This window comes from Chiloscyllium plagiosum, chromosome 24 (assembly GCF_004010195.1).
Source record: "Chiloscyllium plagiosum isolate BGI_BamShark_2017 chromosome 24, ASM401019v2, whole genome shotgun sequence".
Classification (NCBI taxonomy): Eukaryota; Metazoa; Chordata; class Chondrichthyes; order Orectolobiformes; family Hemiscylliidae; genus Chiloscyllium; species Chiloscyllium plagiosum.
Window position 1 is genome coordinate 3,107,769 of NC_057733.1, and position 25,256 is coordinate 3,133,024.

Genomic DNA, 25,256 nt, shown 5'->3' on the forward strand with positions numbered 1-25,256 from the left:
GACAGACCTGTCCCCACCAGTACTGTACCCCAGTGTTATACAGTGACAGACCTGTCCCCACCAGTACTGTACCCCAGTGTTATACAGTGACAGACCTGTCCCCACCAGTACTGTACCCCAGTGTTATACAGTGACAGACCTGTCCCCACCAGTACTGTACCCCAGTGTTATACAGTGACAGACCTGTCCCCACCAGTACTGTACCCCAGTGTTATACAGTGACAGACCTGTCCCCACCAGTACTGTACCCCAGTGTTATACAGTGACAGACCTGTCCCCACCAGTACTGTACCCCAGTGTTATACAGTGACAGACCTGTCCCCACCGGTACTGTACCCCAGTGTTATACAGTGACAGACCTGCCCCCAGCAGTACTGTACCCCAGTGTTATGCAGTGACAGACCTGTCCCCACCAGTACTGTACCCCAGTGTTATACAGTGATAGACCTGTCCCCACCAGTACTGTACCCCAGTGTTATGCAGTGACAGACCTGTCCCCACCAGTACTGTACCCCAGTGTTATACAGTGATAGACCTGTCCCCAGCAGTATTGCCTTGTCATGCTATGAAGCTCAATATTGTCTCCAGAAACCAATCTGTCCTTGACAGAAGCTGGAACACATATGAACATACAAGTTTGGAGCAGGAGTAGACCATTCAGCCCCTTGAGCTTGCTTCTTCAGAAATGACTGATCTCTTTTGTTAGTTGAGAAACTATCTGCCTGTACCTTAAATGTCTTCATCAGTCCTGCCTTTACAGCCCTCTGTGGAGTATAGTTCTAAATACTCACCACCCTGAGAGTAAAGAATCCTTTTTTCTTTCTGAAGTGGGAGACCTGTTATTTTTAAACACCGTCCCCTAATTCTGGTCATTTGCACATTCTCCCCGTGTCTACGTGTGTTTCCTCCGGGTGCTCTGGTTTCCTCCCACAGTCCAAAGATGTGCAGGCCAGGTAGATTGGCCATGCTAAATTGCTATAGTGTTAGGTCAATTAGTCAGAGGGGAATGGGTCTGGGTGGGTTACTCTTTGGAGGGTCGGTGTTGGACTGGTTGGGCCGAAGGGCCTGTTTCCACACTGTAGGGAATCTAATCTAATCAAAATGTTCCTGCAGCATCCACCTTGTTTGGTCATTCACAATCTTATATGTCTTATAAGGTCACCTCGCATTCTTTGAGCCAGTACCTTCCAGCTTGTTTAACATTTCCTCATAACTAGGAGAAAGTGAGGACTGCAGATGCTTGAGATCAGGGTCGAGAGTGTGGTGCTGGAGAAGGAGAATCGACGTTTCGAGCAGAAGCCCTTCATCAGGAATTCCTGAGGAGCAGGATGCTGCCTGACCCGCTGTGCTTTTCCCACACCACACTCGCGACTCATTTCCTCATAACTCCCCTGCCCCGCTATCAATTGAGTGAACCTTTTCTGAACTGCGTCTCACGCCTTTATATTCTTTTCTAAATCAAAACTGTGCACAGCACTCCAGATGTGACCGCACCAATACTTGACACATACGCAGCAAACCATCCTTACTTTTATATTCCATTCCCCTTGCGATAAACATTAACATTCCATTTGACTTCCTGTAATCTCTTGCTCTATCTGCAGAACAAAGTTTTGTGATTCATGTACCAGGGCTCCCAGATCCCTTGGTCCCTCTGAGTTCTGCCACCTCTCCTCATTTAACTGATATGCTGTTCGTCTATTCATTCTGTCAAAGCTCACATTTTCTCAGATTACACTTACATTTGCCAATTTTTTACCTATTCATTTAACTTCTCCATATCTCTTTGCTGACTCTTTATGCCCCCTTCACAGTTTAGTACCTACCTATCACCAGCAAATGTAGCTCCCATAAATTCATTTTCTTCATCCAAGTCATTTAATATGAACAAGGAATAGTTGAAGCTCCTGCAGTGATCCCTGCAGGATTTCACTCATTACAGCTCCTCATGTTGAGATGAGGCGGCTGCAAATATTTGCCAAAAGTAACATCCATGTCACATGTATGAAAATACAAAATGTAGGAAATCATTAGCTCTGTGGAGAACCAGAATGTTTCTGGGCCAGGATCTTTCAGCTGATATAAGATTAACTCTGTTTTTCTCTCCACAGATGACTCCCTCACTTGCATTTTGTGATTTTATTTGAGATTTGTAGATTTTATATTAGTACAGTAGCACCTCAACTTACGAACTTAATCTGTTCCGGGACCCAGTTCGCCAACTGAATCAATTTTTTCCCATTGTTCGGATAGAGTAAGAATGCTTGGACGTAGCAACGAACGCTGTTCACAGCGCACGCGCCAAAGACGAACTGAGTGAGATCACGCGGGGCCTGAGAGCTTTTGCGTTCAACAAGCGCATAGCAAAGCAGAACAATGAAACCACGTGGTCGCACACGGGCTTTTTGCGTTCAAACCTACGTTCGTACCTTGAATTTCGTACGTACGTTGAAGCAAAGTTTTACGTACAATCCTGTTCGTAAACCGATTTGTTTGTGAACAGGGTTGTTCGAATGTTGAGGTGCTACTGTATAACCGTCATGGGCTGTAGTCAGTGTGAGTCAGTGCTTAAGGAATTCTGCAGTCGTTTGAAGATCATGTTCTGTGCTAAGTAAATATTGATCATGGAACAGGTCTGGCCAGTTCTTGTTGGACTGGAGCATTGACACAAAATACTATGAAATCAGACACAAGACTTGCTTAGATTTATTTTAAACATTACCTCACTGAGTGAACTTTAAATCTGCAATGTCTGATAACTACGATGTGAGACTGATGAAGCAGAGTAAGAGCCAGAGAACGCAGTGTGGGACAAGTGGAACAAGAGGGATCAGGTGCTAGAGCAGCCAGTGGAGGAGTAGTGTCTGGCCAGCAGCTAGAACATGCCTTTGCTGCCACATGGAAGAAGCGCTGGGAGGGCAGCTCTGGAAAAACTGGAGAGTTTGCTACATTCTTTGTCAGAAAAGCTGGTGAACACACGAAAAGACAGAAATGTGACCGTTGCTTTTCCTTTTGTCTTGCAGCTCGGGTGGGATTGATGCACATTGGGGTCTTCATCCTCCTGCTTCTCAGTGGAGAGCGCAACTTTGGTGTCCGACTGAACAAGCCGTACTCGGTCCGTGTGCCTATGGACATCCCAGTGTTCACTGGAACCCATGCTGATCTCCTTATCATTGTAAGCTTGCTCAGTGTGATGATAGAGTGGTTATGGTACTGCATTAGTAATCCAGAGAACGTGAGGTTAAATCTTACACAGGTAGTTTGAGAATCTGAATCCTGTTTAAAAAATTTGCAAATGGAAAAGAAGGAACATATTTCATAGAATCCCTACAGTGTGGAAACAAGCCATTTGGCCCTACAAGTCCACACCGATCCTCAGAAGACCATCCCACCCAGACCCATTCCCCTACTACTCTACATTTACCCCTAATTAATGCACCTAACCTACACATCGCTGTGGGCAATTTTAGCATGGCCAATTCACCTAAACTGCACATCTTTGGATTGTGGGAGGGACCTGGAGCACTCCGAGGAAACCCATGCAGACACGGGGAGAATGTGCAAACTCCACACAGACAGTCACCCGAGGCTGAAATTGAACCCGGGTCCCAGGCACTGTGAGGCAGCAGTGCTAACCACTGAGCCACCGTTTCTCTAGCACATTTCACAAGTCTCAGATATCCCAAATTGTTTTCCTGTCAACGGAGTATCTTTGAAATGGAGGTTACTGTTGTAATGCAGCAAAGTAAACAAACTATGCACAGCAACATCTCTCAAATCCCGAATGATCTCTCTTTGTGACATGAGCCAAAATGTAACCGTTGGCCAAGGCACGCCATATCAGAGACAGGTCAGACCAGGAGCAGCTCACCGAAACCTTTGTCTGTGCTAACCATGGAAAGGCCATCCAGCCTAATCCCACTTGCCCATGCTTGCTCCATACTCCTGTAGGTTACAGCATTTCAAGGCCATGTTAGATTATATTTTTAAGCGGGATTGGAATTTCTGCCTCTGCCATCCTTTCAGGCTCCCAGTTTCTCCACAACCCCTCTTTAATCACCCACCAATTACCTTCAATCGCTGTCCCCTCCACTCTTAGAGCAAACTGACCCTTCAGTCCAACGCATCCATGCTGACTTGAAATCCTAAATTAATCTGGTCCCATTTTCCAGCATTTGGCCCATACCCCCAAACCCATCCTATTCATATACCCATCCAGTTGCCTTTTAAGTGCTATAATTGTACCAGCCTCCACCACTTTCCTTGGCAGCTCATTCCATACCTGTACCACCCTCTGTGTGAAAAAGTTACCCCTTAGGTCTCTTTTATGTCGTTCCCCTCTCACCTTAAGCCTATGCCCTCTAGTTTAGGGCTCCCCTACCCTCTGACAAAGACCTGGGCTATTTACCCTATCCTTGCCTGTACCTATTTTTCTTTTACACTTTTGTTAAAGCTTTCCTCAGCCTCGTTTGGACCAAAGCGAGCATCCTGAATCTATCCCATCTTTCCTGGTAACCATCATTCTCCAGCCCTGGCAATAATCTCACAAATGAAAAAAAAAACAAAGGATAATACAGCACAGGAACAGGCCCTTCGGCCCACCAAAATGTCTGCCTAAATTAAAATCTTTTTGTCTCTATGTTGTCTGTAAACTCATGTTTTCTGCATATCCATATTATCTGTGCAGGATCCTGTTAAAGCAGCTATGGTATCTGCCTCCACTAGCTCCTTTGGCAGTGTTTGCCAAGCACTTCTATATACAAGAAAAACCCTTGCCTCTCACATCTCTTTAACCTCATTCCTTTTCTCCTTAAATTTAAGTCCCCTAGTAACTGATTTAGATTAGATTAGATTAGATTAGATTAGATTACTTACAGGGTGGAAACAGGCCCTTCGGCCCAACAAGTCCACACCGACTTGTCGAAGCGCAACCCACCCAGACCCATTCCTCTACATTTACCCCTTCACCTTACACTGCGGGCAGTTTAGCATGGCCAATTCAACTAACCTGCACATTTTTGGACTGTGGGAGGAAACTATTTCCACTCTGGGAAAATCCCGTCTGTACTCACTCTAATATGGTCACATTTACCTTGTAATGCGGTGACCAGAACGGGCTGTAGTAATCTAGCTGTCGGCTAACTGATGTTTTATCTGTTTCTGTTCTTACTCCTCTGCTCTTACTTTCAATGCCTAAACATTTAAAGGAAACTATGTCCCACGATCTGTTACCTTGACCGGTTTGTGGATATTCACTCCAAGGTCCCTCCGTTTCTTCACACATCTGAGCGTTTACCACGGATTCCCTTGTCCTGTTTTCTCTTCATAAGTGGATGCCTTAACACTTCAAAATGAATTTCATTCTGCAATTATTCTGTCTCTTTGACCAATGCATTTATGTCTGTCAACCATCCATCATCTTTCTTCCTCACTATCAATCACATAACCAATTTTCATATCACAATAGACAATAGGTGCAGGAGTAGGCCATTCTGCCCTTCGAGCCTGCATCACCATTCAATCTGATCATGGCTGATCACCTGCAAACTTCTTAAACATCCCTTCTACATTTAACTTAGAACCCTGATGTTCAGGATTACATGAGTAATTTGCCCTTCAGAATGCTATTGAAACAGTCTTTGAGTCACAGAAACACCCATTAACTATTATGTTTTTGCTTCTTGCCATTGAGCCGATTTTGGCTGCAATTTTCCATTTTGGTTTCTTGGAGTTTAATTTTCTGACCAGTTTGCCATGTCAGGTACATTGTGAAAAGTCTCTGGAGATTACACCTGACTACCCTCATTGACTCCCCTTATTACCTCCTTTAAAAAAAGGTTCGGGGGCATAGTCAGAAACAACCTTGCCTTATCAGACTGGCTATCTTTGGTTAATCCATGCCCTTTCTGAATTACCAGTGATTCTGTCCTCTCAATCTTTTTCCCAATAGCTTTCCCACCCCGGAAGTTTGGTTGATCTGTGATTTACTTGGTGTTGTGATTCCCCTCAGAGAACATAACTTATTTTTCAAAAAGAGAATAATTTCACGGATGGAAAGAATTGTGCAACAAGATTTCACACTTTCAGATTTTCGCTCCACCAAACAAACTAAATCAACATCGACTCAATGTAACTTCGGAAATAAGAGTTGAAATAATAGAAAATATACTTTCGTGATCAACTAATTAACACAGTTCATGGTGCACTCTCAGCAGATATGTAGCCTTGTATTTAAAGATGGTCAATGCTCCTGGCTACTAGCCAGTTTGCCTTCTCCCTGTAACACCAGCCAATATCTTCATGGAAGTCCCTTCACCCACTTTCTTAAATATAATCAGTTGACTTTCAGCACCAATATGTACTGACTGAAAAGATTTGTGTATTTGTATTGACATAGATAGAAACAGGCTATTTGGCCCAACCAGTCTGTGCTGGCATTAATACTGCACTCCAGTCTCTTCCATCTTTCTTCCTCTATTCTCTTCTCCCTCTGTGGTTAGCACTGCTGCCTCACAGCGCCAGAGACTCGGGTTCAATTCCCGCCTCAGGCGACTGTCTGTGTGGAGTTTGCACATTCTCCCTGTGTCTGCATGGGTTTCCTCCGGGTGCTCCAGTTTCCTCCCACAGTCCAAAAATGTGCAGGTCAGGTGAATTGGCCATGCTAAATTGCCCATAGTGTTAGGTGAAGGGGTAAATGTTGGAGAATGAGTTGCGCTTTGGCGGGTTCGGTGTGGACTTGTTGGGCCGAAGGGCCTGTTTCCACACTGTAGGGAATCTAATCTAAAAAAAATCCTTGTACGGTTTCCCATTGAGTCTGTCAATATCATTCATTTAACCACTCTCTGTGGTAACAACTTTCACGTTGTCACTGCACTCTGGCTAAAGAAATTTCTTCTCAATTCCCTAAAATTGAAAGCAAGATCCTGTAGATGCTGTAGTATCTACCAGGTTTGGCAGCATCTGTGAACCTCTCCCTGAGGTAAAGTCACACCAGACTCTATATTAACTCTGTTTCTCTCTCCCCGGTTTCTGACAGCCCTGCTGATATCTTCAGGATTCCTTGTTTGATTTCTTGGTCTCTCTCTTATTGTAATTGTCCTTAGATATAGCGTTTCCCACACAGGGAAACATTTTCTCAAACTCACTTTATCATTTTGAAGAATTCAGTTAGGTTTCCGCACAGCCTTTTTTCTTCAAGAGAATAGGGGCCCAACCTGTACGGCCTCCTGAATTAAGAATCTGCCCTCTAGATTCCTTTTGCACTGATTTTATATTTGTTTCCATTAATAAGGTTGACTTGCCCAACTATCATAACATCCCTGCTTACAGCTGTAATTGTTCCTTTAACCAATATTGTAACTCCCTCCATTCTTATTTCTGAAGTATCTGTCTGAAAAACCTGTAATCAGGAAGTCTGAGCTGTCCTTGCAGCCTTCGTTTAAGCTACGTTTCAATGTTGGCTTTAATGTCACACTCCTAATTTCCTGTCTTCCATTTCAGCTTTGCTCCCCTTCCCTCCAAATTTACATGAAGGTTTTCATTGTCCTTCCAAACTAATTCAAGCAACCCCTGCCCTCCAACAGCAACAACAATGGCCCGAGCAAACATCCCCACCACAGTATGGCCCTGGTGACGTGTATCTCCTCCAGTTATACAGCTCCCATTTTCTCAGAATGGGTCCGAATATTGCAATAATATGACGCTGTCTCTCCTGCACAGCCTGTCTGTTTTGTTGTTTCATTGCTCTATATCCATCATCACTAATGCATGGAACCAAGAGCAGTCTGAGGTTGACTGCTTTTGTGGTCCTTATTACTAATTTCTGTACTAGGTCCATGCTATCTCTCTGTCCTAGTCCCCTAGCTACTGGATACCCTCTGCTTTTGCCTATACATTTGTAGGAGCGGGTTTGCTGGCTGGGCATTTATTGTTTGTCCCTAATTGCCCTGGAATAGGTGATGGTGAGCTGCATTCTCATCCAAATCATTGATACAGATAGCAAACAGCATTCTTGGATGTAAATATATCCACAATATTCCGATGGAGGGAGTTCCAGGATTTTGACCCAGTGACACTGAAGAAATGGAGATATATTTCCAAGTCAGGATGGTGAATGACTTTGAGGGGAACTTGCAGGGGATGGTGTTCTTATAACATTCTATAGTAGAGAAGAGGCCCTTCAGCCCATTGAGTCTGCACTGACAAGAAGTTGGTCTAATTCTACACAATTCCCACTTTCCAGTGCTTGGCCCATAACCCAAATGTTGTGACATTTCAAGCGCTCATCTAAGAACTTTTTAAACGTTGTGAGATTACCTACCTTAACTACCTTCCCTGGTGGTGTATACCTACGACCCTCTGGATGAAAAATATTTTCCTCAAATCCCCTCTAAACATCCTGCCTTTTACTTGACTTCAGGTGATCCTTCGAATAAGGGGAACAGTTGCTTCCTATCTATCCTATCCTTGCCCCTCATAATCTTAAATACCTCAATCAGGTCCCCGCTCAGCCTAAAGAAGACAATCTGAGCTTATTCAACCTTTCTTTATTGCTAAAGTGCTCCATCTCAGGCAATCTCCTGGTAAATCTCCTTTTCACCCCTTCAGTGTAATCACATCCTTCCTTCTAGTGCGGAGACCAGAACTGCACACATTACTTCAGCTGGGACCAAACCAAACCCTATATAACATAACCTCCCCACTCTTGTAATCCATGCTACGACTGATGAAGTCAAGTGTCCTGTATGCCTCCTCAAACCCCTGTTAGCCTGTCATGCCACATTCATAAATCCATGAATAAGCACCCCAAGATTCCCCAGTTTTTCTAAGTTTCCTGATGTCCTGTCATTCATTGAGGATTCCCTTTTCTTCTTGTTTCTTCCAAGTGCATCACCTCTCACCTTTCAAGGTTCATTTCCATCTGCCACTGATAGAGACATAGAGTCCGACAGCACGGAGACAGGCCAAAATGTCCTGCACTTGGCCCATATCCTTCTGATCTTTTCCTATCCATGTATTTGTCCAAATGCCTTTTAAATGTTGTTAATGTACCTGCCTCAACCATTTCCGCTGGCAGCTCATTCCATATGTGTACCACCCTCTGTACCCCTCAAGTTCCCTGTTGTTTCCCCTATAACCTTAAACTGATGCCCTGTAGTCCTTGATTCCCCAACCATGGGGAAAAAGACTGAGTGTATTCACCCTATCCATGCCCCTCATGATCTTATACACTTCTATAACATATCCTGTCAGTCTCCTATGCTCTAAAGAAAAAGTCCTAGCATGTCCAACCTCTCCCTATAACTCAGACCGCTAAGTCCTGGCAATATTCTGGTAAATTTCTTCTGCACTCATTTCAGTTTAGTAACATACTTCCTATAGCTAGGCGACCAAAACTCCAAGTGCAGCCTCACCAACGTCCTGTATAACTGCAACATAACTTCCCAACTTCTATCCTCAATACCCTGACTGATGAAGGCCAGTGGTGCCAAAAACCATCTTCACTGCCCTGTCTACCTCTGACTCCACTTTCAGAGAACTGTGCACCTGAACTCCAAGGTCTCTCTGTTCCACTACACTCCTTCAGGCCCCACCATTCACCATGAAACTCCTACCTTGATTTGACTTTCCAAAATGCAAGCCCTCACCCTTATCTATATTAAACACTATTTGCCATTTCTCAGCCCATTTCCCCAGCTGATCAAGGTCCTGCTGCAACTTCTGATAAACTTCCTCACTGTCCATGATACCACCCATTTTAGTGTCATCTGCTAATCATACCTTATACATTCTCATCCAAATCATTGATATAGATAACAAACTGCAGTGGGCCCAGCACCAAGCCTTGAGGCACTCCACTAGTCACAGATCTCCAGTCTGACAGCATCCTTCCACTATTACCCTCTGCTTCCTTCCATCAAGCCAATTGTGTATCCAATTTGCCAGCTCCCCCTGGATTCCATGCAATCTAACCTTCCAGAACAGCCTGCCATCGAGAACCTTATCAAAGGCCTTACTGAAATCCATATCGACTATGTCTACCACCCTGCCCTCGTCAACCTTCCTGGTCACTTCATCGAAGAGGCTCTAATAAATTTGGGAGGCATGATCTCCCACACACAAAGCCATGCTGACTACTCCTGATCAAATCCTGTCTTTCCAAATACATGTATATCTTATCTCTCAGAACCTTCTCAGGTAACTCACCTACTACAGATGTTAAGCTTACCAATCTATGATCTGTCCAGTCTATCTAATAAACCATCTTCCTCATTGTCATCCACCTGGCAAGCCTGTATATGATCTGCAAACTTATCAACCATACCCGCCCTCCTGCCATGTTCTTCTACACTGTTTATATATATCATGAGCAATAAGGGGCCCAGCATTAATTCCTCTGGTTCACGACAGCGTGCTGGGCTCCAGTGACACCATCAGCCTTCCCTTGCCATCCTCTAGCTCAGTCTCAGGAGACAATGTTGGATCAAAATTGTCATCGAAACATTTGGTCACCTCGAAAAGTTCAGTGAAATATGTTAGGGTATGAATTCCCTCTGATGAAGCAATGCTGCCTCCCTGATCAAACCTTGCCTCTTCAGATGGAGATCAGTTCTCTCAGAATGTTTTCCAATAGTTTTCCTAGCATTGATGTGAGATTCAGTCATCTGTAATTCCCTGGTTTGTCACTACCACCCTTGATGTAAAATGGAACTATATGAATTGCCCTGGCAATCTCCCTACCATCTCAGATGGTAGTGGTTTTGGAAGGGGCTAAGTAAGGAGTCTCAGTGAGTTTGTGTTCTGTCTCTGCCCTTATTGTATAGTGCTGCCATGCCCTTCCTTTTGCCTCTCCTGCCCATTGGGTCCACTTGGTGAAATTCCAGTTAATACTGGCAGTGCCACAGACTTTTCCATTATTCAAAAACTTTAAACTTCCGTCTGTCTGTTCGGTGTTGGAAGTGATTCCGTGACATAAACACGAACACTATTTCTCATAATGTTTCCTGGTGTCCTGGCCAACATTACTCCCTCAAACTAAACTCAAAAGCATCAGATTATCTGGTCATTTATCTTATTGGATTTTGTGGGATCTTGCTGTGTGTAAATTGGTGCTGAGTGTTCTACATTCCATCAGTGACTACACTCCCCAGGAGTTGCATGAGCTGCAAATGCTTTTGGATGCCCTGAGAGGCCAATAAAGGTGCTATATCAATGAAATAATTTCCTTTGAAATAATTAAATATATTACATTGAACCAACAGTAACAGGCCATTCAGCCCCGCTGTTCTATACTTATGTACTCTTTGCAGCTGTCTTCTATCCTAATTCTCTTCTGGTCTTATCTGCATTTCCCCCATATAGCAGAAAGTTAATGTAGCAGAAAGTTAGTTCAGAAAGGAAGGAAAAGATTGACGTTCATAAGAGTGATGAGGTCAGAGTTGGAAAGGGTGGGGTTTGAGTGGGCTCAGTGAGTGCAGGAGAATAACAGCGAATCGTTTCTGATGATCAGCGGAACACTGGGAGAAGGGGAGGAGCAGAGAGACGTGATGTGGAATCAGAGGAGCTTGAGAATTTGCAGGTTCCCGACTTCCACGGTGAAGATTTTACCTTTAAGGGGGGGTTTCATGTCACGGGCAATGATGATGTAAGAGGGAATGGGCAGGGGCAGTTTCTATCAGAGTCCGCTTGACTGATCTTTCCTTTGTGACAGGTGTTTCACAAGATTATTACCAGTGGGCACCAGCGACTCCAGCCACTGTTCGACTGTTTGCTTACGATCGTTGTCAACGGTATGTCTGCATAAAGCTCCTTGCATTCCAGTTTGCTGGTTGGGTCACCCAATGTAATGTGAGCTGAAAATGTGTTGCTGGAAAAGCGCAGCAGGTCAGGCAGCATCCAAGGAACAGGAGAATCGACGTTTCGGACATAAGCCCTTAAACGTCGATTCTCCTGTTCCCTGGATGCTACCTGACCTGCTGCGCTTTTCCAGCAACACATTTTCAGCTCTGATCTCCAGCATCTGCAGTCCTCACTTTCTCCTCAATGTAATGTGAGCCCTACTTACAGATATTTGCTATCTAACCAGCTGGGGCTCAGTGGGCAGCACTCCAGGTTCTGAGTTCAATTCCCACTCCAGAGGCACTCCTAGCACAGGACTGAGAGAGTGCTGCACCATCAGAGGTTGGGAGAAACATTAAACAGTCTGCCCTCCCATGTGAACATGGAAGAGCCTGTTTGGGAGAAGGGTAGGGCGTTATACTCAGTGTCTTGACCCATATTTACCTCAAGCAGGACCAAAATAAATGATTATCAGTCACTATCAGATAAATGCTTCTGGGATTCTGATGTCACCTATTTGGCTGCTGGCTTTTTCCAGCATTGCAACAATGATTATACTTTGAAAGTACCTTGTCATTTGCAATGTGCTTTCAGACCACAGTGGGCATGAGAAGTGCGATGTAAATGCAAACTCTTTCTCCTCCCATCAGGATATATTCTTCTAACCTGATGAACTTTATTCCCTCCTTTATGATTTGTTGTCTTATTGATCGAAGACTTTATCTGGAGAGAAATCAAACCTATCGAAGTAGGCTTTAGGGGCAGGAGTATTCCATTTAGCCTCCTGAGTTTGCTCTACCATTCAATAAGAGCCTAGGGGATCTTAAAGTAAGCTCAAATCCACCTCCGCTGAATAACCTTCTATCCCATTGGTTTACAAGAATATATCCACTTCTGCCTTAAAACTATACAAAGACTCTGCTTTCTTTGCCTTTTCGGGGAGCCTTTCCAACAACTCTCAAACCTCTTGAGGGGTGTTTTTTTTTTACTTCAGCTCTTATTTTTAAATAGTGACCCCAGGTTCCTCTATACAAACAAGCATCCCTTCCACATCCATTGTCAAGACCATTCAGAATCCTATATGTTTCAATAAAATCCCCCCTTAATCCTATAAACACCAGTGAACACAGGCTCAGCTTATCCTAGCTTCCTCAGAGGCGAAGGTACCCATTCCCAGCATTAATCCAGTAGACCTGCTCTGAACTGCTTCCAGTTCTTTAAGGAGACAAATGCTGTGCACAGTACTCCCAGATGTTGTGTCACCAGTGCTCTGCAAAATGGAAGCATAATCTCTCTATTTTTGGTTTTAATTCCTTGTACAATAAATGATAATATTCTATTGGCTTTCCTAATTACTTGCTTTACCTGCATACTAGCCTTTTGTGATCCATGTAGTAGGATTCCCAGATCCTTCTGCAGGACTGATTAGGGATAGTCAACATGGCTTTGTGCATGGGAAATCATGTTTCAATAACTTGATTGAATTTTTTGGAGAAGTAACAAAGAGGATTAATGCAGGAGGAGTGGTACATGTGATCTATATAGACTTCATTAAGGCACTCGGCAAGGTTCCTCATGGGAGACTGATTAGCAAGCTTAGATCTCACGGAATACAGGGAGAGCTAGCCATTTGGATACAGAACTGGCTCAAAGGTAGAAGACAGAGGGTGGTGGTGGAGGTTTACTTTTCAGACTGGGGGCCTTGACCAGCGATGTGCCACAAGGATCAGTGCTGGGTCCATTGTGTTTTGTCATTTATATAATTGATTTGGATGTGAGCACAGGAAATATGGACCAGATGGGCCAGTAGGCTGAGAAGTGGCAGATGGAGTTTAATTCAGATAAATGCGAGGTGCTGCATTTTGGGAAAGCAAATCTTAGCAGGACTTATACACTTAATGGTAAGGTCCTAGGGAGTGTTGCTGAACAAAGAGACTCTGGAGTGCAGGTTCATAGCTCCTTGAAAGTGGAGTCGCAGGTAGATAGGATAGTGAAGGCGGCGTTTGGTATGCTTTCCTTTATTGGTCAGAGTATTGAGTACAGGAGTTGGGAGGTCATGTTGCGGCTGTACAGGACATTGGTTGGAATATTATGTGCAATTCTGGTCTCTCGCCTATAGGGAGGATGTTGTGAAACTTGAAAGTGTTCAGAAACGATTTACAAGGATGTTGCCAGGGTTGGAGGTTTTGAGCTACAGGGAGAGGCTGAATAGGTTAGGGCTGTTTTCTCTGGAGCATTGGAGGCTGAGGGGTGACATCATAGAGGTTTACAAATTCATGAGGAGCATGGATAGGATAAATAGACAAAGCTTTTTCCCTGGAGTCGGGGAGTCCATAACTAGAGGGCATAGGTTTAGGGTGAGAGGGGAAAGATATAAAGAGACCTAAGGGGCAACCTTTTCACGCAGAGGGTGGTACGTGTATGGAATGAGCTGCCAGAGGATGTGGTGGAGGCTGGTACAATTGCAACATTTAAGAGGCATTTGAATGGGTATATGAATAGGAAGGGTTTGGAGGGTTATGGGCCGGGTGCTGGCAGGTGGGACTAGATTGGGTCAGCATGGACAAGTTTGGACTGAAGGGTCTGTTGTAGCTTGGCAGTCTCTCAGTGTTTAGATAATATACTTTTTTTTTATTCTTTATGACCAAAATGTTCCTAATGTATTCTGTAGTTAGAAGGGCAATTCACTGGCAGCGCGGTGTCTTGGAAACTGGGACACGAGGGTCAGTGCTGCCTGAGCATTGTCCTCTGCGCTGAAGTGAATTGATAGAACGGGGAAGACACATTTCCAGCACACACCTCTGTGTTTCAGCTCAGCTCATAAATTGAAGGGTGGATTTTATGAATCAGTGAAGTTGGAATGTCATACAGATTCACAGACTGCCCACTAGGTGGTGCTGAGTGAACATGGTGTAGCTTGTGGAGTCACATTCAGCTGGAAATGAGGATGTGCTGGAAAATCCTTAATTCCCAACATAAAGTGAACAGTGAAACCAGCATAAAGCCTGCACGTGCTCCACAATACTGCTATTCTCAGTCAGCATCAATTCAAAGAAGTAATTTAATGACCAGTAATCAGTATCACTACATTGACTCTTCTGAATGTATCTATTCCCAACCAATACTTTCTCACAGTATAGTTCACATGACGTCGCAATTTACCTGTGCTCACTCTGTTGAAATGAAGACTTATTGTTGCCCTTCCTAGTGTCACTCAGAATTCCCACAAACTGCAGTCTTCTGCCCCTGATGGCTTTCAAACCTGAGATCACAGCCCATGCCACTCACCCGGCCTCCCCCTTATTCCTGCCCTTTGTTGTGAATCATTTATACCCTGCACTGTGTGAGTTGAATGTGGTTGGGGACTGGGGAAGTCTGGGTGGAGTTGGGCCACTTAGCCCAAACTGGGTGGAGTTGGTTTGAATGTTTTCTGCAACAACCCCCTCACCACCTCCAGAATAAACCCATTTCCCTGCCTGTCCAATGTCATTGTGCAAGCCTAAACACAGGGTGACAGCAGGCTGATCCACATCAGGAGCTTCACACCCACCTTGGCCAGCTCTCCTCAGCTTCCATCGAGGCTGGTGTCCATGTGGGTGTGGCATTGACTCAATGAAAGCTGTGTTTTGGTCTTGTCCTTCACTATCGAGGGGAATTGAGGCCTCTTGCAGCTCCTCGGTGACTGCCCTTTCTGAGTTAAGGTTGGATATTGAACCTGGACTTTGTGGATGGTGCATTTATCTGCGGATCATTGCACTTTGTCCATCGCCACGGAGACCGCTCCTGTTTTGTTTGTTCTGTTTGAGAGGGCGAAAGTAATTACCAGGATTAAAATAAATGACATCTGCAACTGCAGGACTAAATTCCTAAAGTTAACTTGATTGCTGATAATCTTTGCTTTGGCCTGTTTTGTTTGGTGGGATTATGAGGAGGCATGTATGGTGAGGCAGGGGACTGTTGGGTTGGGTCAGTCCGCACTCTGTGATTATGTAAGTTGGGTGATAGTGAGTTCGCCTGACCTGCTGCGCTTTTCCAGCAACACATTTTCAGCTCTGATAGTGAGTTTGCACCCAGTTTGACATTGTCTGCTCTGCCCTTCTCTTCACTGTTGTGGAGGGAAATGGCTTGTTCACTATTGCTTATTTTAAACGATTATTCCATGACACGGTTGACCCTGTACCTTCTCGATCACCCACCCAATTCAGCAAAGGACCTTCTCACTGAATTGCTTACATTTCATGTCCACTGCTGAGTGTCCAATTTAATAATTTTGTTTTCCATTAATCTATTGTCGAACCTCTATGAAGGGTGATAGCAGTAACCAAGGGGATGAGTGAGGCTGCACAATAAGTGGCAGTGGTGTCAAACTCGAGCGGATAAAACCCCTGTATCCTGTGGAGGGATGGCAGCCCAACCTGGAGGGGGGTGGGGCTGCACCATCAGTGTGAATGGTGGGGGGGGTTAAGACTGCACCAACAGAGATCAACTTTACAACAAAATGAACTCTCTAATATTTGTCAGATGTTTTGCAGCATTTTACATCCGGGAAGCTGCTTCCAATCACTTGAGAATATCATCAGCTTTCTTTCTGCTGTCAGATAGAGATGGCAGTGACACCATAAAATGTAGGAGCAGAATTTAGGCCAATTAGCCCATCAAATCTGCTCCAGCGTTAAGTAATAGCTGAGGTATTCCTCAACTCCATTCTCCTGCCTTCTGCAATCCTTTATCCCCTTCCTGATCAAGAACCTATCTATTGACCACCCCCTGGCTGAGGAAATTCTTCCTCCTGTCAGTTTGAAAGGGTCACTTCTTCACTCTGAGGCTGTGTTCTCAGATCAGTGTCTCCATACCCACTCTATCCAGGCCTCTCCATATTCTGTAAGATTTAGTGAGACCCCCTTCATCCTTCTAAACTCCATTGAGCACAAGCCCAGACCTCAACTCATTCCCCATATGGCAAGCCCCTTCCACCCCGGGATTACTCTTGTAAACCTCCTGTGGACTACCTCCAACACAAGCACATCCTTCCTGAGATACTGGGTCCCGAATTGCTCACAATATTCCAAATTCGGTCTGATCACGTAGTATACAACCTCAGCATCGCTGCTCTTTTATTCTTGAAATGGATGCTACCATTGTACTGACTTGCTAACTACCAGCTGAATCTGCAGGAATCCTGAACTAGGAATTTCAAATCCCCTTGTGCTTCAGATTCTGAACCTTTTCCCCATTTTAGAAAACAGTCCGTGCCTCTATTTGTCCAACCAAGGTGGATAATCTCTCGCATTCCCACATTGTATTCCATCTGCCCACTCTCCTAGCCTGTCCAAGTCCTTCTGCAGCCTCCCTGCTTCCTCAACACCACCTCCTCCAACTATCTGTGTGTCATCTACTGTTCACAGGATGCTCTCCCTTGGAATATATATGGCTTTAGACCAACAACAAATAACGTTGGCACTTAACTGCCCTCTGAACTGCTGTCTGAATTAGCTTCACGAGTCACACAGTTATATCAAACGGCTGTTAGTGGCTGGCTTGGAATGAGTTGCATCAATTCACTCAGCATTTTCTGTTTGTAATTGTAGTCTCTCCCTATCTGAAGAGCTTGTCAATGGTTGCTGCAAACAAGTTACTGCATCTACTAGAAGCCTTCTCAACAACATGGTTCCTGTTCACAGCATCTCAGAACCATCATCTAGTCTTCTTCCTCCTTGAGGTCTTCAATAATATCATCCAGTACCAGTTTGATGGTAAGGATCACCTGGGCATTGACTCCTACTATGTACAAGTTGTAAGTTAATCTCGTGGTGATGGAATCTCCATTAATTTATGGCAGGTTAAAGATACACCGGAGTAATGGGAGAGATATTGTCAGGTTTGAGTTGAAGTGTATTCTTGGCCCAGTACAAAGGGAGCTTTACTCTGTACCTATCTCTGGAATGTATATATCATGGGAGTGTTTGATGGGGGCAGTATGGGGGGAATATTACTCTGTATCTAACCATGTGCAGTTCCTGATTTGTGGGTGTTTGGGTACAATGTTCAGAGAACTTTACTTCCAGTTTAAAAGTGTAATGGAGTTTTGCTCTGGATCTAACCCCGTGCTGATCACTTGTTCTCTTTCCAGGGAATTCAAACTTGGTGTATGCCATCATTCGGAAACGCAATGTGTTCCACCAATTGGCCAATCTCCCGACAGACCCTGCTGCCATCCAGAAAGCCCTGCAGAAGAAGAAGAAATCAACTGAGCCGATCTCACGGACCAATTCACAGGAAGGAGTGTCCATGGAAGGATCCCGGCCTGCTGCTCCAGCAGAGCCTGGCACGTTGAAAACCAGTCTCATTGCAACTCCAGGTACAGTCTGATCGCTGTCCCGGGTGCGGTCCCTGATCGCTGTCCCAGGTGCGGTCCCTGATCTCTGTCCCGGGTGCGGTCCCTGATCGCTGTCCCAGGTGCGGTCCCTGATCTCTGTCCCAGGTGCGGTCCCTGATCGCTGTCCCGGGTGCGGTCCCTGATCGCTGTCCCGGGTGCGGTCCCTGATCGCTGTCCCGGGTGCGGTCTGATCGCTGTCCCGAGTGCGGTCCCTGATCGCTGTCCCAGGTGCGGTCCCTGATCGCTGTCCCGGGTACAGTCTGATCGCTGTCCCAGGTGCGGTCCCTGATCGCTGTCCCAGGTGCGGTCCCTGATCACTGTCCCAGGTACAGTCTGATCGCTGTCCCGGGTGCGGTCCCTGATCGCTGTCCCGGGTGCGGTCCCTGACCCTGCCCCGGGTGCGGTCCCCTCTCTCCGGCCGGTCAGTGTTTAACCCCATGTCTCCTGATGGTCAGTGTCCTTTTCTCCTGGGGTTGATGTTTTAGCGATAACTGAACCTGCCTCTTGTCTCTATCTGTGCAGGAATAGATAAGCTGACGGAGAAATCGCAGGTGTCAGAAGATGGAACACTGAGCCGTGTGGATCAAAGCCAGGCTCAGCCTGCCAGCCCGGCTGAGAACTGTCCAGCACCGTTAGCCAGTGACACTGAGGCTTCAAGTGCGGTAAGTGAGTCACATCAACAGCCAACAACGTCCTTCTCCATCTCTGTTGGAGGAGCTGAATTCCATTGAAACCTGTGTGCCTTGTGATAGAGGCCTCTTTATCATCTTGATGAACAGGATTATTCAGTTTGAGAGTCAGGAGAATTGTGCTGGACACTGGAAGGAATTGGACCTGCTTTAATTGATTAATTAATAGTCAGAACGTGAGTGTAAGTGGCAGAGGCAGCATTTCTCCATCCATGCCAACCTTCCCTGGTACCATGATGGTGGGCCTCCTCCTTTAGCTCACACAGTGATTTCAGAGGGTACATCCAGTATATCAGGGAGACGGTGGCATTGTGGTAATCTCACTAGACTGGTCATCCAGAGGCCTTGGCTAATGCTACAGGGACATGTGTTCAAATGCAAACACAGCAGCTGATGGAATTGAAATCCATCAGCTAAATTTGGAATATAATGCTCATCTTGGTAACGGTGACAGGTTTTACAAAACCTATCTCGTTCAGTAATGCCCCTTTAGGAAGGGAAACCTGCTATTTAATGGTCTGGCCTAGATAACCCTAGACCACTGCAATGTGACCATTAGCTGCTGTCTGAAATGGCTGAACAAGCCACTCAGCTCAAGGGCCATTACGAATGGACAGCAAAGTGACAGTGGCACCCACATCCCATGAAAGATTTTTTAAAAATAAAGTGACCTGCAGGTTTAGCAGCTTTAGTAATTTTCTTCCTTTAGCCTTTGGATTTCACTCATGAGATCCCAGGGAACAACTTGAGATTATGAAGAATTTTTCACTTTTTTTTCATGAGGTTCTGCTTCCTGCAATATTACCATTTTCCTCTTAATAGATGACTATATTGTTTTAGGTTCTGCTAAAACTTAGTGTCCCTGATGCAGTAATAGTGTTTATACCTCATCTAAACATCAACTTAAAAAACAGTCCTTTAAGGTGTGAAACATGGTGGAGAAAAGGAATTAAGTCTCTGAAATCATCCTCTGAATCAGTTGTTCCAGAAAAGGGATGGGGAAAGAGAGAGAGATTGAAAATGGTCAGAGTGTTGGAAAGGTCTGTTTGTCTTGCATTCTATAATGTATGTTGTGGAGAGATCCAATTATAAAATAATCTGTTCTCCTTCTACTGCTAGGTGGATGCTCTTGCTGCCACTACCTGCAGAACTGTCTGGGTAAGATGTGATTATGTCTCCATAGATTAGTTTCTCCACACCATTCCCTCCATAGGATTTTAGTTTGCTGATGTTGTACTTACTCCCCTCATTCAGTGGCTAAAGTGCAGGTAGATATTGAGTGTGGTGGTTACACCACTGGATCAAGCATTCCGAGGCCTGGATTTCTGCTCCATAGTCTGACTTGAAACTCCAGACTCCTCCACGGGGGATTTAACTTCAATTAATATGTTTTTTTCATTCTTGTATGAGATGTAGATATCACTGGTATTTGTCACTTTTTTTATGGCATTTATTATCCATATTTAAGTGTCCTTGAACTGTGCTATTTTGGAGGGCTGTTAATAGTCCACATTACTGTGGGTTTGAAGTCATATATAGGCCAGACCAAGTAAGGCTGGCAGATTTCCTTCCCTGAAGGCCAAATGGGTTTTTACAGCAGTAAAACAACAGTAGGTCTGTGTTTTCCATTATGCTAATTTTTAATTTCAGATCCTATTGAATTCAGATGTCACCATCTGCCATGATGGGTTTTGAGTCCAAGTCCCGAGAACCCTATGAAACCCCTCTGGTCACAGATCTCCAGTCTGAAAAACAACCCTCCACCACCACCCTCTGCCTCTTGCCATCAAGTCAAGTTAGCATCGGATTGGCAAGCTCTCCCTGAATCCCATGAGATCTAACAGCTAATGAAGAGCTGTATCAGTCTGCCTTATGTGTTGTGTAGCTGGTAGACACTGATTAAAGAAAAAATGAAGTGGAATTGGGAACAGCTGTGATTCCTGCCGATATTGAATAGCCTGTGGGCTTATGACAAGTGGCCTCTTGGCTAGGCATGGGTTTACCAGCTTGGATCCTGGGTTGGAGCTGCAGGAGGGCCCCTAAGGGATTTCTTGAATGGTAAGAGTCTGTTTGCGGGACAGAATGGTCTGGTCAGAACTCTCTCTCACTCTTCAAATACTCTCAATCTATTCGGTGGGAACTCTGAGCTATGAAATACAGTCCCTCATTATCTCTGCATCATATTTTACAGCGACACCAATGTTTTATCTTGTATATTCCCATTACACAGCTTGAATCTAGACAGCTAGTGCATGCTTTTTAACCCCGAGTATCACTCCCTCTCTTCTTTCTGATCTACTGCTGTGTTGGAGGGGAAAGAGATGAGGGATAAATGAAAGAGCTTGTATTTACATCGCACCCTTCCCACCTTAAGGGCACCCCAAAGCACTTTACAACCAGTGAATTATGTTTGACCTGTGGTCACTGTTGAAATGTTGGAATGTGATAGCCAGTTTGTTCACAGCAAGCTGCCACAAGTTCTCGATCTGATAATGATCAGATAATCTGATTTGGTGATGTGATTGAGGCATCATTATTGACCAGGACATCGCTGTTAACCTCCCTGCTTGGTTCTGAAGTAGTGCAGTGAAACCATTTACGGTATATTGACCAGAAAGTAAGAAGGTTTAATGTTTCTTCTAAAAGACAGCGCCTCTGGTAAGGCAGCAGTTCCTCAGTACTGTACTATGTTAGTCTGGATTCTGCATTTGGCCACAACAACGTTCCAGCTGACGTGCTGAGGATCTGTGTTGCACAATCAGCTGTTCCTTTAGACAAGTTGTTTTAGTGAAATCTACCCAGCAATGTGGAAATTTGCCCAGGTACGTCCTGCCTACTAAAAGCAGGACAAATTCCCTCTGGACACTTACAGTCCCATCGGTCTAATTTCAATGATTACCATAGTAATGGAAGTGGTTATCGATAATGTCATGAGCAACACCTACTTAACACTGCCCTGCTCACTGACACTATATTTGTAAAGAGATGAATTCCAGAAGTGTGGTGAGAATGGCTGCCTTTAACATCAAGGTTATGATTGCTCTAGTGTAGGACCAAAACCCTCAGTGAAACTCGAGTCAATGGAATGTTATGGGAAATTCTACACCGGTTGGAGTCCTCTCCAAAGAAAGAATGGATGTGGTTAATGGAGGTTAGTTATCTTCAGCTTCAGGACTTTAGAGCATCATAGAATCCCCACAGTGTGGAAACAGGCCATTTGGCCCAACAAGTTCCTCCAAAGAGTAACTCCCTTAGACTCATTCCCCTACCTTATTACTCTACGTTTACCCCAGACTAATGCATCTAACCTACACATCCCTGAACACTATGGACAATTTAGCATGGCCAACTCACCTAAACTGCACATCTTTGGATTGTGGGAGGAAACCGGAGCACCTGGAGGAAACCCAAGCAGACACGGGGAGAATGTGCAAACTCCACACAGACAGTCACCTGAGGCCAGAATTGAACCTGAGTCCCTAGAGCTGTGAGGCAGTAGAGCTGACTACTGAGCCCTACTCTGCAGGAGTTCCTCAAGTAGTGACCTAGACCCATCCATCTTTAGTAGCTTCATCAATGTCCTTCTCTCCATTAGAAGGGCAGAGGTGGAGATGTTTGTTGACAATTGTGCAACGTACAGCACCATTTGTGATTGCTCAGATACTGAAACAATCTGCACACACAAAACAGATCATGGACAAATTGAAGCTTGCTCTGATAAATAGAGAATACTCTTGCCACGCAAGTGCGAGGCAATGACCATCTCTAACATGTGAAAATCTATCCATAACTTCTTGACATTCAATGACACTACCATCATTGAATTCCCCGTTAACAACATTCTGCGGGTTACCATTGACTAGAAACTGCCCTGGAACAGCCATGTAAGCAATGTGGCTATAAGAGCAGGTCAGAGGTTAGGAATACTACAGCAGGTAGCTGACCTCATGACTCCCCAATGCTTGTCCACCATTTATAAGGCTCAGGTCAGAAGTGTGATAGAATATTACCAACTTGCCTGGATGTCTGCAGATCTAAGCTTGATACCATCAAGAGAAAAGCAGCCCACTTGATTGGCACCACCTCCACCATCTGAAACATTCATTCCCTCCTGTATTGCCACACAGTTCCTCAGGAGAGTGTCCCAGGTCCAACCTCCTACAGCTGCTTCATCAGTGATCTTTCCTCCATAAAATTTAGGAGCTCCCTACCTAAGGACATTGTGGACCTACCTACAGTGCATGGACAAAAGCAGTTCAGCAAGACAGCTCAAGGGATTTAGAGATGGCAATAAATGGTGACCTCGTCAATAATGTCCACATCCAGTGATAAGGAAAAGTCTGAGTATTCACTCCTTAATATTGAGTCTTTAACACGTGCTCGTGCCAATGCTCAGTGCTGTGAATGTTGCCACAGCTTCCATTTCATGCAGAGAAACAAACACACCCTATGCCAGTTACATGCACAAATGGTGACAGGCCTGTAAATATTTTCTTTTTCTCTTGACTGTGTGACAGGTCCAGGTGAAAGTTACCTGCTTTTTTGTGTGACTTTCTTCTACGTTTCTGACCCACAGTGAGGGCCAAACCAGTGGGACAAGTCTCTGACTTGCAGCTTTAACTGTCTGTGTGCTGTGAGTGAGGATGACTTACATCCCAACTACTGGACCTATGTTAGCAAAGGGTCTTTGTGCTTCCTTACAACTCAATCTAAATAGATTCCAGCACACTGTTTTCTGGGTTGAATGACAAAGTGTTACAAATTACTTACAGCACAAAACCCAGCTGGTCTCTGCTGGAGTTACTGCTCTGTATTGGCCTCCTCCCAACTTTGTCTCACCCCATCAACAATGCCTTCTAATCTTGAGTATTGCTGGAAAACGACACATTTAGTCAAAGCTTTCTCACCTTGCACTCGTCCGGCCAGTTCTTGGAAAATAACCTCTGTATAATACTGGTTAGTTGACAAGTGTACTCTGATTGGTAGAGGCATTCTAATGGAAAAATGGGGTCAGTTAAATAATGATTGACAGTTCACTACAAAGCTTTGTTTAAATTTCAACTGGGCAGGCTGACTCTGATTGGCCAAGACATTGCCTTAATGAGTTAAAGCAGGCACAATGAATGTGCATTTTCTTGCTGTCTGGAAAGGACAGGAACCTTTATGTTAATATATTAGATCTCCCGGTATGTTCAAATACAGTATGTTCAGTGCAGCCCAACTGACAATGTTAAATTGGTTATCAGTGCAACTCAGCATAGATTTCAACTCAATTCCATTTCTCATTGATATTCTAATGATTTGTCCTGATGAGTGCAAGACAAAAAGCTTTGACAAAACGTATGCATTGTTAGTAGTGCTGAAGTTGTATTCTATCTATTAGACTACCCTTCTAATCCTTAATTGGTTCACCTAGTTTATCCAGCTTTCCCTGGAATATATCTGTGCTATTTGCCTCATCTACTCCCATGCCACACTCTAAAACATTCTCTGAATGAAGATATTTCTCTTGGATTTATGAATAAATATTTTCTATTTGAGCCCTCCCACTCACATCCATCTTGACTGCATCACTCATCCATCATGACCATATTATTGTATTCAAGACAGGAATTATAGGTCTCTGTGGATAATGTGATAAAGTGATCTAACAAACGTGAATAGAATGTTTTACTAGAGTAATCTGATGTTCTAGGTGTGTTGAGTACAATCAATATTGAATTGTATTGCAGCAAGAGTTCAGTCCTCAGGACTAATGCACTACTGAATAGGGAGTGTTGAACGGAGAGAAACTGCATGCCAAGGTTAAAAAGCAACATAAATCTCATTCGAATTGAGAAGAAAAATGTAGCAGCTTTCTAAAAACAATTGTATAAACAGCTCCAGATTACAACAGCATTAGGTGGAGAATAGGACTCAGTCAGCCACTGACGGAAATGGATGGCAGAAGTGGAGAATAAACTACTTCTATCTGAGTGCTGGTTTTAAAATGAAAAGCATCAACTGCCCCTCCATCCAGCGTAGTCATCTCCTAAAGCCTGCGTTTCCATTTAGTTCGATAAACCAGAGGTGATTTTGTGCATGCCTCATTAACTTGATCAAGTTCATTTTGAGGAGGTAACAGCAATGATTGATGAGGGAAAGGCAATTGATGTTATCTACATGGAATTCAGTAAAGCCTTTGAGAAGGTCCCTCATGGCAGACTGGTACAAAAGGTGAAGTCACATGGTATCGGGGTGAGCTGGCAAGATGGATGCAGAACTGGCTTAGTCATAGAAGACAGAGGATAGTGGTGGAAGGATGCTTTTCGAAATGGAGGGTTGTGACTAGTGGTGTTACACAGGGATCAGTA

The 25,256-nt window shown here is 44.5% G+C and overlaps 1 protein-coding gene and 1 long non-coding RNA gene across 6 annotated transcripts in view; one reads left to right on the top strand and one right to left on the bottom strand.

The window, feature by feature from the left end:
• LOC122561967 (protein HID1-like) overlaps nucleotides 1-25,256 on the top strand; it is a 114,646-nt gene that overhangs the window by 65,744 nt on the left and 23,646 nt on the right. For 2 of the 4 annotated variants that reach the window (XM_043714309.1, XM_043714311.1), the window contains exons 11-16: nucleotides 3,024-3,175; nucleotides 11,711-11,789; nucleotides 17,427-17,591; nucleotides 17,969-18,196; nucleotides 18,737-18,876; nucleotides 20,023-20,061. In XM_043714309.1, coding sequence (XP_043570244.1) covers nucleotides 3,024-3,175; nucleotides 11,711-11,789; nucleotides 17,427-17,591; nucleotides 17,969-18,196; nucleotides 18,737-18,876; nucleotides 20,023-20,061 — 803 coding nt within the window. Of the gene's footprint in view, nucleotides 1-3,023; nucleotides 3,176-11,710; nucleotides 11,790-17,426; nucleotides 17,592-17,968; nucleotides 18,197-18,736; nucleotides 18,877-20,022; nucleotides 20,062-20,553; nucleotides 20,735-25,256 lie in introns of those variants that run through there. The other 2 variants (XM_043714312.1, XM_043714310.1) reach the window with 2 other exon arrangements.
• Nucleotides 3,127-23,857, bottom strand: LOC122561968. 2 transcript variants are annotated; one of them, XR_006315177.1, is made up of 3 exons: nucleotides 23,811-23,857; nucleotides 15,389-15,635; nucleotides 3,127-3,213 (listed from the first exon to the last, which is right to left on the bottom strand). It is a non-coding gene; the product is annotated as an uncharacterized LOC122561968 (long non-coding RNA). The 2 variants fall into 2 exon arrangements; XR_006315176.1 differs by lacking the exon at nucleotides 23,811-23,857 and adding an exon at nucleotides 23,674-23,786.